The 12,904-nt window shown below is 30.8% G+C and overlaps 3 protein-coding genes across 8 annotated transcripts; 2 read left to right on the top strand and 1 right to left on the bottom strand.

Moving 5' to 3' along the window:
- The first annotated feature begins 5 nt into the window (after positions 1-5).
- LOC127063008 (uncharacterized) lies at positions 6-2,575 on the top strand. Of its 2 annotated transcripts, none has more exons than XM_050992138.1 (3): positions 6-667; positions 1,321-1,485; positions 2,182-2,575. In XM_050992138.1, exons 1-3 carry the CDS (start codon positions 571-573, stop codon positions 2,382-2,384), a joined length of 465 nt encoding a protein of 154 aa, XP_050848095.1. In that variant the 5' UTR covers positions 6-570; the 3' UTR covers positions 2,385-2,575. The 2 variants fall into 2 exon arrangements, with proteins under 2 accessions (XP_050848095.1, XP_050848096.1); XM_050992139.1 differs by having other exon boundaries at positions 409-1,038.
- Positions 2,576-2,747: 172 nt separating this feature from the next.
- Positions 2,748-8,061, bottom strand: LOC127063007 (uncharacterized). Its single transcript, XM_050992137.1, has 7 exons — positions 8,014-8,061; positions 7,625-7,905; positions 6,762-7,136; positions 4,047-4,170; positions 3,878-3,955; positions 3,614-3,805; positions 2,748-3,532 (listed from the first exon to the last, which is right to left on the bottom strand). Exons 3-7 carry the CDS (start codon positions 6,762-6,764, stop codon positions 3,324-3,326), a joined length of 606 nt encoding a protein of 201 aa, XP_050848094.1. The 5' UTR covers positions 6,765-7,136; positions 7,625-7,905; positions 8,014-8,061; the 3' UTR covers positions 2,748-3,323.
- On the top strand, positions 7,156-12,303 carry LOC127063003 (zinc finger protein 76-like). Of its 5 annotated transcripts, none has more exons than XM_050992130.1 (9): positions 7,156-7,180; positions 9,151-9,257; positions 9,331-9,505; positions 9,613-9,980; positions 10,058-10,327; positions 10,404-10,595; positions 10,659-10,856; positions 10,946-11,062; positions 11,156-12,303. In XM_050992130.1, the coding sequence occupies exons 2-9, from the start codon at positions 9,171-9,173 to the stop codon at positions 11,252-11,254; spliced, it is 1,506 nt and encodes a 501-aa protein (XP_050848087.1). In that variant the 5' UTR covers positions 7,156-7,180; positions 9,151-9,170; the 3' UTR covers positions 11,255-12,303. The 5 variants fall into 5 exon arrangements, with proteins under 5 accessions (XP_050848087.1, XP_050848084.1, XP_050848086.1 ...); XM_050992127.1 differs by lacking the exon at positions 7,156-7,180 and adding an exon at positions 8,523-8,604; XM_050992129.1 differs by lacking the exon at positions 7,156-7,180 and adding an exon at positions 8,611-9,048.
- The last annotated feature ends 601 nt before the right edge of the window (positions 12,304-12,904 follow it).

Genomic DNA, 12,904 nt, shown 5'->3' on the forward strand with positions numbered 1-12,904 from the left:
GGATATCTGATACCATATACTATAATATTATTCGTATCGATATCAAACGTAATCATACGTAAAAGAATAATTATTACTTTTCATAACAATTCTAGTTATTATAATTTTTGGAAACAAACGAATATTATGTTTGTTCATTGTTTTATAAAGGGAACGATGATTGTCGCTTAATAGGATGCTTCGAACGCATCGCGATAAAGGAAAATTGTTGTTTCACAATTATAGACATTCTTTTTAAGCCAACGATCGATGATTCGTCTAAAGAAAGTAATTATCGTCAGCGCACGATTCTTTTTCATTGTACACGCGTATACATATACATATACATATACGTATATGTATACGTATACGTATACATAAATACTAATGGTGTACGGCCTTAGAGCCAAGTGAAGAGCCCAAGAGTCAAGTGAAAGGAAAGAGATCGCGTTGTACGCGTAGCCCTCTCTGGTGAGTCTGTTAGTCCTACCGGTTAGTTCCAAAATGGCTGTGCTCGATCGTTTCTCCTTGATATTTCACCTTCCGCCGTTCTTGGTGACTTTCGACGCGTAAATCTCTCAATTCGTGTTTATGCAACGAAATAGAACGATCGGCAGAATGGATTTAAGGATGTGCACCGTCGTATTTTTGTCAATTTTATACTTCAATCTACCTCCAGCAACGATTGGTGAGTCGAACTATATGGTTCGTACTTGCGACCTGCAATACCGCAAACTAGCACGATACTTTCACCTGAACGGTGACAAATGCTTTATGGTATTCACCGATGCGCGGCTCTTGCGTTTTACCGTTTCTTGATTACCATTAACAATCAGAACATTTTTCTTTTGTTTCTTTATTAACATTATTATCAATTATTTCTTATATGTAGTTATTACAATCGTTTCATTCTTCTACGTATTTCAAACGCAATTCATGTTTTCTCAAGCAAATTTTTGTCTATGTTGTATTTTAGTAAAAGTAACAACGAACAAAATGTTTCTACAATTCTTCAATAGTTACTCTATCATATGACGAATTGTGAAAATTCTTTAGAACGTATGTATAAATAATTATGAAAGTTGCCTATCACTTTTTTTTATGTTATATCAATCTATAGTATAATAATATAAAAAATAATACACGTATAAATATGATGTAGGTCATTTTAATTCGATTAGATTTTATGTATTTTAAAGAAAAAGTTATAGGCAGTTCTTTTTTTTTTATATATATAATAAGACAAAAAAATGTTTATTCGCTGGAGCATTTTAAACTTTCTTCGACATGTAAAATGTAAAATATATTTTCATTCTATCATTGTCTTACTTTCTTCAACAGCACTTCGAAGATGCGTTCATTGCAGATCGAGAGGAGAGCTAGGCTCGTGTAAGGATCCGTTTACGATGAATTCCACGCAAATAGATTTAGAAAGAGGCGTGGATATGGTACCCTGTGTATCCGGTTGGTGCGGTAAAATAATCGAGAGTCAAAATTTAAACAACGGTTAGTATTATACGTATAAAAAGAAGAAGAAGATATAGAAAATTGCTCCAAAGATATACACTTTAGTTGCTATTCTTAAGAAATAAGAACAATATCGGTTTCTACGAGCTACCGATTATATCTTTAATTCAAGAGTTTTCTTTTTTTTCCTATTTCAATTATCACTTTTCCAATTTGTAGAAGAAAAACACTAATATATAATTATATAGTACATATATCTCGTTTTTATGATATTTCATATCAAAGAACTCGAATCTTGTAAATTTCTGTATTTAAGAACATTACTTTCTTATCAGAAATCGGTTGTTAATTTAAAATTAACTAATATTAACATTAATTATAAGTAAACAATATATTCAGCATCGATTTAATATTGAATATTTTGCTTTATTCCTTTTGATTCTTATTGTCAGTTAATAAAAGCAGTCTACTCTTTTCTGACTGAATGGAGACGAAGATCTCACTCGATGTTGAAACCGATCTTATTCGATGTAATCAACGATCGATCATTGCTGCTATGTCCACTGTATAGGATTGCATTATACTTCTTGTGGTTCCTTTCGATTTTATTACAGACTTCTTTGTGAGAAACATTGCACTATATATCATGTCATTTCTTTCAAAGAGTAACACTGCAATGTTAATCTCTTTTCTTTTTCATTTGTATTATTCCATGATGGCGATCGTATTTTTCAGAATACGGTACCGCTACGCAAAGACTGTGCTTTCAAAGAGGACCGGATGATGGCGAAGAAAGATGCGCTTATACTACGTGGAATTATAGAAAAGTTTACATGTGCCTTTGTCTCGGAGATCTTTGCAACGGAGCGATAAACGCCAACATATCCTATTCGTTACTAGCCTTGATATTATGTATTACCGTTCGATGGATCCTGTAAATTTTTTCTATATTTTTCATTGCCAATGATCCAATATAATCTTTTATCTCAGAAACAATAGACAATTTGTCTATTTGATTTTTATGTCTATTTGATATAAAATATTATATGTTGCGTTGTTATCATTGAAATGTAGCAATCTTTAAGTTTGCATCATTCATCATTTCAATAAGATTTTTTCGAACTAATAATGATTTTTTTTACAATCGTTTTAACAAACGTTTTATTTCCCATCGTGTTGATGATGTTTTCTCACGTAAGATTTTAATTACAATTCTATAAGTTATTTTAAAATGCAAATACCAATGCAATACTAATAAAATATCTGTGTTAGATCTTCAAGATTACATATTATTGCTCGTATCATATTACGATTTTTTATTTCATTTTGTTTTTGATGTTTATTATCTTTCTTTTATTCTGAACTTGAACTGTAAACAGGACTCTTCCGTAATGAATGAGATACGATTCTAATTCTAATGCGAGTAAGAGTGATACACGTTGTTTTCTTATATAATTTAGAAAAAAATTATATAAATTGCTGTGAAAAGTATTACACATTGGTATATACAATTCGATGGTATATTTAATAATAGCATATCACTACTTTCTAAAGCATTTATAATTTATTTAATTATATGACTATGTGTTCATCTAGATTTTTTATAGATTAATATTCTTTTAGTTGCTTTAGTTTAGTTTAAAATAACAATAGATTTCATCCTATGAAATTATTTCATGTGTCTGATGATTATGTCATGATATTTAAAAATTAAATATTGTGATTTTGAATAAAAATGACGTTAAATTAATTAATTCATAGATCATGTTATTGTTAGTGATGGCAATTATTTTCCTGTCGGATTTCTGCTCGAATTCGTTGTATAAATTTGTATGAAAATAGCTACTCACTTTTTAGCCAAATTCAAATTTACATTTTTAATGCTGGTGTCTTTTGTAAAAAGGAGAGCTAGACCTTAGACTGCTTAGAATATGATCGTGTAGGCCGTTTAATCTTCTCTCTTCTTGATTTCGCAATATAGCACGTACGTGTGGAAAATCATCGTAAAAGAGTTCACCACGTCCATAAATGTATTTCACCGCCATCATTGCTTCCGTACCAGTCAGAAGCAAAGGATCGTGATATTCTATATAAATCAAAAGGGGGATTAGTTTTGTGAAAGTACAATCGATCGTATCTTTCATATTATTTAAAAAAGTTTTATTACCTAAGCCGTTACTGTAATCGGGCGTTATATGTCTAGATTCTTGAGAACTATGACCAAGGTCATTCACGTCTATGGGGGGAAGGAAGACCCCAACTGGCCATAATGATTCAGCATTTTCCGGTTTTATTATTGTTGCGTATTTTCCAATTTCTGGGATTTGTTGCAAGTTGGAATCGGTACGTATGCGTTCTCCTAAAAACAAACATAATCAAAATGTATTACGTGTATCTTTTCAATGTATCTTGAAGAAAGAATATGGCGTACCAAATTGTCTTCGTGGATTTGAAGGAATGCTTCTTCGTCCGATCGAAACAAAGGATTTTTGATAGATCGTACGATCTCCTGTAACGAGAACGAACGATTTTATTTCGTTGTAATTGTGCTTTAATTAGTTTAGTGAAATCAGTTCGACTATACACGTATTTGTACTAACCGTCTGTTGTAATACCATGTTCGTATACGTGAGGTCGAGAGACGAATTTCACATGAACATTTGCGATTGGTAAAGCTTTGATGGTTGCTATTACCGATAAAAGGACTAATGCTTTTGCCTGTAACTTAACATAACATAATTATTCTTCATACTGATAATAGAATGTGAAAAAATATAACAATATTAATATATGGTTATTGATTTATGAGATTATAATATTAAGAGACTCAGAAAATGTATATATAATTATCATAAACTTTAATATTCATGTAGTAGGTGTTCTAATGATAACTAATGGATGCTTATAATTGAAAGTAGGTGCTTTAATGTTTAAGAAAAAATTAATTTTAATTAGTCTGTGGACTAGAAACTTTCGCTTGTTTTACGACCATTATCACGATTTAGTCATCTATATTATTTTTTTATATCACTTTATAATCGAATATAAAAGGCACCGTGCTCGTTGGACAATTGGTATGTTTAGAAAAAAATTTATAAAAATTATTCTAATTTAAAATGAGAATGAAATAGTTCGTTTAATTAAAATATCTTTGTAGGATCGAATTCTGGGAAAGAAAAGCTATTTTGAAAGATCGGAGAAACAGTTTCTCGTACTATCGGCTGTTGTAAATGTAACAACCATTCCTTACACGCACTCAAGCGCGCAGATCGTTTTACGGATGCTGGATACACATAGATAGTTAAATATTACCCTGTTCTCTATATGTTCGATTGCGAATACGTACATACACATAGTTACACCTTTCAAAGTTACATAGATTGTGCGCTCGCGCACTGGCGGTCATAATTTCGTCACGTGAGTGCACTCTAGTATCCTGAAGAGCAGGGATTCTCAACTTTTTATCCTTCACCCTGAAAATATGTAATTGCCCTACCCCTTATATAGATAGATCAAACTAGAATTAATAATATTAAATAATACGAAATATATGAATCAGAGAATCCCATAGAACAGCTTTTTAACTTTCCGTTCTTTTATTTCTTTTTCTTTTATTTCTATTTGAGCTCTAAGCGTATTTTTACAAGTTCTGCTGTTGAGAATCCCTGTTGAAGAGTATAAAGAAGACAGACGCGCGAGTTGGTTCGCATTTTAGAAATATGTAACCGACTAGTTATGCAAGGGAAACGCGTACAACAACGCGTTCGATTAAATAAGTTGCTTGAATAAATATATCCTATTATATCCATCTATATATATGTATGTAAGTATGTACATTCTATTTCGTGATTCATATCTTGTAACGAAAGTGTATAGGCGGCTTGTGGTAACTTTGCTTCATTCGCATTCCTTTCCAACTTGAATAAATATATCCGAATATTGTATGGTATCTGAGAGCAATGGCGGTCATTATTATTCTTTTCGTTACACTCATTACACAATAGACATTACGTATTCGTGTGCAGTCACATGTATAGTCGAACATATATATGCGATAAATAATACTCTTTTACCATATAATTTTTAAGTCCGTTTTTATATATATTTATATATTCACATATCTATATGCGCACCTTTTTCTCAATAGCTTACGATAGATAACAAGTTCAACGCGAGTGTGTTCGATGGTGCATATCGAACTCTTTCGCCGTTCATTTACTATTCCCGCATACTATCATTTACTTCATTATATATCCGTAATAAGTAAATTCTGTCACGTTATTTGAACACTATTGTATACTACGAAATTTCGATATGTTTGATGCAAGAGTTTATTCTAGATATTAGTTTGATAAGAGAAAAGAACCCGGAACAAGATCCGAACAGCGCCATTCGATAAGTATTCTCGATCGATTGCTGCACCTATCTGCATTAGAAATGTAAACATGTAAAAGTCGCACCACATATCATTAATACTTTCACTATTTCATACGCAAGTCGCTAGATTCGAAGAACTTGAAGATTTTTGATTTCCATTAAACTTACACTTTTAAAAAGATTGATTATAAAAAATTACAAAAGGTCTTCTGAAAGTAAATTACTATCCAAAATCAGGAAAATAATTAAAAAAAAAAGAAAAATCAGAAACAGAAGATATGATAAAATTTTCATATCGATACATAACGTTATATAAAAGTGATTTAAAAAGTATATATAAACGAGAATTATATAATGGTATGTTATTTATTGATACATATAGTCATTATTGCTTAATTTAAATATTATTTAAATCTTTTTTTGTAAAAAAAAATGCAAAAACTACAATTAATTTTTTGTTTAGTATTTTGGACACTTTCACCATTATTAAAAAGGGTTTTAAAAACCGAGTTCACAATACAATAGTAAGTTAATCATTTGAGTAAGACAATTATTATTATATTAAAAGAATTACGTATTAACAATGATACATTACGAAGTGTAAGTTCAAGCATCAAAAAGAGAGATGAGCAGAACAAAAATTATCTAAAAATTAAGATAAGAGTCATTGGTGTTAATTGAGATAAAAATTAGAATTTTTTTTCTTTAGGTTTCTTAATTTTTTCTTCGTTTATCAATCGTTATATAAAATTAATTACAATATTTCGAATTGGTTATCTTGAAGAATAGTTATCCATAACTCTTGGGAGAAAATACGTATGGAGAGAGTTAAGGATTATATTCAAAGAGATCTAAGGGATGTTTTCTATAAAAATTATAATGGAAGGATTTGACTCGAAAGATCTGAAACTTCACAGAATCCTTGATGTGATACTTACCATGAGTAGCTTGAAATTTGGCGGTTCTTTTGCCGCTCTTCGATATATGTATATTTCAAATATATATCTGACTATGATCTGTATATATTATTGTTTTTTTTTGTTTCTTAATGTTTCTTATATGCACGATAATGTTATGATGTAGAAGCACCGTAATTATCTGTTTCGACAATAACACTATAAAGAAACCGCGATATATACGGATGAAAACTTCAAGGAAAGTAAATTGAAACAAATAAAGTAAACAGGACGAAATTGTTACGACGTAGCGCAGATATTTCGAAGAACTGATCCAGTTCGAACGTCTTGGGTGAATGTCGACGACGATGCATATACTCCCCAACATCCCCCTTCTAAAATATACGTATACGCCACCTGGGTTGGAAAACGATCAAGAAGGATACTTTAAGGAGGCTAAGGTATATATGTATATATATAACTTTCATTTCGATTCGCGTACACTTTACTGGTCCTTGAAAATCAGACGTCCCTGATGGGTAAAGTTCGGTGAAATATGTAGTCGAATCAACGATTACCGATTATGGTTATTCAGGTAGCAATAATATAAGTGAATATCAATTGTTAATTGGAAAATAAGTACAATTTTTGTTTGTTATTCATTTAAACAAATAATCGGTATATCGAACGATAATGCATAAATAATGTTTAAACATATAATTGTTTTATATATTATTGAAAGATGTCATTAAAATCGCAATGCAGTCAGGAATATTTGCATTTTTTAAGAATAGTTTTCCAAATTCATTCGAATTCTTTCTTGCAAAATGTTAAAATTTTTAATTATTCGAATAACCTTTATTCCATTAGTGAAAAAATGGATTAATATTATCTGAAGATCTTACCTGATCTTTCCAAAGATTACTTTTCCTATTTCTTTTTTAGCACGTAAAAGCGTTGCCCAATGCAAACATATACAGTCATATTACGCTCAAGTTTGAATTAAAGTAAAACGACGAACGCGTGCTGATCTCATCTGAAGAGGTGTCCTTGAGGTTCAATGAAATTTCTCATTCAGGACACTTGGAATCGTATAGGATTGCTCTACTTTCACAACTATAACTTCCGTTTGATCCGGAACTTTCAGATAACCAAATAATTGTAATATGACGATAAAGAATGTTATCTGTAATACGAAGCTAAGAGTTTTAAACTCGTCTTTAAATCTATGATTACGAATTGAATGATCGAGTCAAACTGGTATCACATATATTAATACTTTGATATTACATACAAAATAAATAATACGAAGGTACGTGATATTTGTTCGAACCGATCCAATCGTTAATCTTAAGTCATACGAATTTGCGTAATGAAATCATGGTCGTGTGCGCGCGTGTGCGACGCATCGACTTGTAATCAGAACTGTAACAAGGTGTTCCTGTGCCCTAGGCAGAAAACAACATGACAGCGATATGATCATTGATAACGATTGTAAAGTTATTGATTTACGAATCAACGTATACGATTTAGTTACTATAATTATACTGTTGAATGCATTGGTGCGATTATTAAATGAAAAAATTAAATAAATAAATGTCTATATAGTGAAAAGAAAATAAACGCTAAACGTGATTATATTATTCAAAAAATAGACTTCGTAAAATTCTAAAGTGCGCGATTGAAAATAATGGCGTTCTATGTGGAAAGCAAGGAGTTCAATGAAATATTTTTCGCGTGGCGCGGAAACTCTTTTTTTTTTTTTTTTTTTTTTTCTTTCAAGCGAATCCCTGACAATTATTTGATGTTAGATGGCGGCACATCGGTTTCCGGCTCGCTCGCTTTGGTTAGGGAAGAATATTTCGCGGGCGTCCTGAGTTTATGGGTAATATTTCCCAAGATTCTTTGGTGGCCAATCGTGAGGTGTCGAAAATTCAGTTTATCGTGTCGAAATTTCGGTGGCGTATTGATTAAGTGAGGAGTGAGAAAGAACGGAACACATTTTTCGAAAAGATATGCCGCCTCGCATGATTTTTACGGATCCCGTTGTTGACATACTCATACGGGAAAATGGCGAGAGACACTGTTGCATTGATTTCGCTCGTATTTTGAGGTTTACAATTTATTTTCGAAAGATTCCATTGTGTATCGTCGTTCCTACGACATGAATCGGAATAAATAATAGACAATCTAACTTAAACGTTCTGCCATGATCATTCTTTAATAGTACATTAGGCATTCGAAGAAATGTCTGAAATAACGACGAACCGGTTTACGCGGTAAAAATAATAAATAACACTTTTTTTTTGCGTTGCGTTTCATTCGTTAGGTATTACCCATAATTTATACATTCCTTTCGAGATTTCTATCTCGAGTTAGCGGTGATTTCTTTGTTGTTCGATTATCAAACGGTTATATTGTTTTTTTTTAGCTCCACGCCGGTAAGAAATTATGTCACAGGATGAAGAATCAACGGGTTTTGTCACGAGTACTATTACGAATCAGGAAGAAACCGGTACAGTTTTACACGAATTATCGGTAAGGGTAAATTATTTGTAAATAATGCATAAAGTGTTCATTGTTGTGAAATTGTTACATGTGTTGTATTTAGAATAACTCGGCTGATGTTTTGGGATGTCTGTCAGTCATGATTGACGAAGGAAATACAAATAACGTCCAGGTACAAGAACTTGTTCTGGACGAACAATTACTCGGTACAACCTTAACAGCAATAACATTACCTGATGGAACCCAAGCATATTTGACAAACAATTTTAGCGACGATGGTTTGTTTTATGTTAAATTTTATATGTTTGTATAAGTAGAACTATGAATGATTCATTGTGTACGTGTAATTACATTGTGTGTACATTGCAACAAATTATAACCGTAGAATCTCCACTTAATGGGGATGCGACTTTGGAATTGGAAAATGGAGAAACTATTTTATTACGAGATTTATCTGAATTTGCGGATGGTAAAACTCTTCAGTTGGAGGTAGATCCAGCTTTTTTGGATGCTCAAAATACTTCTGTAGATATCACAGAAAATACATATCCACAAGTAGAATTTATCAATGGAACAGCATATATGGTTGCTAGTCATTTAAATGTTGGCGATGATTTATGGGAGATAGAAGATGGAAAGTTGAAAAAGAAAGAGCCCAAAATTTTGATAAACAAATTGTCTGAACAAAAAATACGACATCCTTGCCCTAGAGAAGGATGTACAAAAGTGTATAGTACACCGCATCATCTCAAGGTGATATATTTTTTACTTTTATACAGAATTATATGGAATTTGTGAATATTAAATATTTACATAAGTATCTATTTTAGGTGCATGAACGTTCTCATACTGGCCAGCGACCTTATAGATGCACACATCCAAAATGTAAAAAAAGTTTTTCCACTGGTTATAGTTTAAAAGCTCATTTGCGGACACATACCGGAGAGAAACCTTATAAGTGTCCTAATGAAGCATGCAATAAAAGTTTTAAAACATCTGGAGATTTATTAAAACATGTTAGGACTCATACAGGTGAACGTCCTTTCATGTGTCCATTCGAAGGATGCGGTCGATCGTTCACAACGAGCAATATCAGAAAGGTAAAGAAGTATAAACAATATAAAGTAACGAAGGAGTTTCTTTAAAAATATATCTAATAAATGTCATATAATTCAGGTGCATGTAAGAACACATACTGGCGAACGTCCGTATAAATGCACGCAGCCTAAATGTGGTAAAGCCTTTGCTAGTGCAACAAACTATAAGAATCATATACGTATACATTCTGGTGAGAAGCCATATGTATGTTCCATAGAGAATTGTGGAAGGAGGTTTACAGAATATTCTAGTCTTTATAAACATCATCTTGTAAGTATAAATTTAATAATATCATAATATAAAATGTATAAATGTTTTCCATTCTTTCTATAGGTTCATACACAACAAAGGCCATTTGAGTGTAAAGTGTGTTTTAGGAGATACAGACAAAGCAGCACACTTGTAATGCACAAAAGAACAGCACATGCATTAGTTGATAGCGATGATAGTACTGATATTTTTTTACAAGATACTTTAGATGGATCTATTCAAAGCAACAATAAAGAGAAGAGTAGTACAATAAGAGAAAATGTAAGCAAAACAATTATAACATATTGCAGCATTCAGAGATTTAATATGCTATTATATTTGTTTATTTATTTATTTTTTTTTTTTTTCAGAAATTAACAACTGAAAAAGAAACACAGCTTCAAGTTTCTAAAGTATCTGAAGACATAACAGATCCTGAACCACAAATTTTATTAGTTAGTGATCCATCTCATATAGCTGCTTTACAGGTTTGTATTAAAGAATGAAAGTTGATATTTTAATATCTATCGTTTTTATTAAGAGAATACAAGTGCATAGTTACAGTGCTAATTTTTGTGCAGCAAATTGGATTGGATGATAGTTTTGTTGATCCTCCAATAGACACAACATTTGAAGGATTAAACATAAAGATCGAAGACATAGAATTTGGTTGGAATTAATGCATTATCATCAGACAATTTTATCTTTTAGTATACTCGCGAAAAATTGTGTACAACGTTCTTATGAAGTAGTATATTTACATGATACACTGTAAACGATGTAAAAGATTATATCTTATAGAAAATTATAGATATTGCATATAATATTTACTAAGTATTTAGAGTTCAGTTGATAAATTGTTAAAAGTAAAACCATTTAAATGTATAAAGTCTTCACAATGAGCGAATTACAAAAGTCGGGTAATTAATATTTATTAGTTTAAGGAAAAGAACTTATGATTGCGAAGTAAATAGTTACAAAAAAAAACATTATTAGTATATATAGAGCTGTAGGTATGTAAATGTAATTTCATTCGATTATTGTTTTCATTATCATTATCGTTCATATAAAGGGCACACTCAATGCACATTCGTAGCATTAACGGGAGGAGATAAAAAATGAAAGTAAGAAAGCATTGCATATGATATATCATATAGTAAAATAATTACAATAATGTGTATGTTCCTTGTTAGATAAGCAGTAATAGCAGTACATGATGGAATGAATTAGTTATATATTAAAATTTATATTGTTCATCTTTTGATTAATGTACAAGTTAGATTTGGATTTCATATTTATGGATTATAAAGCTAAAACGAAATAATGATTATAATTTAGTAATAAACTTTCACAATTTAAATAGGTATAGATTTAATAATGTTACATTACTGTACAACAAAACTATATTGTTTCTTGTTTTTATTTTTTTATTTTTATTTTTATTTTTTTTTTTTCAAAGGAGTATAATAACGCAAGACAGATTTGTCTATTAAGTATAAAAAGTTTATTTTGAAAACTACCTGATCGCACGAAAATGTTTGTGTAATTTATATTATTCAATTACGAATACTTAAGATTAGCACACTGTGTGATAAAAGCGAAGTTTATGGAACTTTTCCTATAACGAGATTAAAATTAATTTAGAACGTTATGTCTACAGTTGATAGAAACACAATAGTAGACATCTTTGTAATTACATTATTTTATAATAAATCGTTCAGTAATTTTACACGGTAAAATTTGTTTTTCCATCTGGATGAATTTTTTTTTTTTTGATTTTCAAAGAGTAAAAATCTTTTTCTATGTAAAATTTTAGATTAAATTAAATGGTTGCTCCATTGAAATCATCATCGGGCTGGTAAGATTTGCAGTATACATCAACGGAAATTTAAATGTGGTAATACAATCAACAAATTGATAAATGTCTCGGAAACGTAAGATTTTGTTCTGAAGTGTGAAATTGTTATTGGCGAGATACAGACATGAATGTGAGTGTTAGCTGCACGACGAAAAGAGAACTACAATTATTATCACCAATTTACTAACTAAATAACGCGTTTAACGTATCACATGAATGTATGGCTCGAAGTTTTTAAACATGTAGAATAACACTTGCACACTAATCGGACTCATCACAGATTAGCGAATACTGATTACGTCATTTCGATTTATCACATTACATATCGGTTTTATTATTTTTGTTTCTTTTCAACAAAATTGTTTTCGCTTTTAATAGGCTGCAAAACCAAAAAAGTTTAACGAAAAAATATATGAGTTGATAAATTTCAAATAGATTGTTTTAGATAAGTTAATATCTAATGACATACATT

Source organism: Vespula vulgaris, chromosome 4 (assembly GCF_905475345.1).
Source record: "Vespula vulgaris chromosome 4, iyVesVulg1.1, whole genome shotgun sequence".
Lineage (NCBI taxonomy): Eukaryota > Metazoa > Arthropoda > Insecta > Hymenoptera > Vespidae > Vespula > Vespula vulgaris.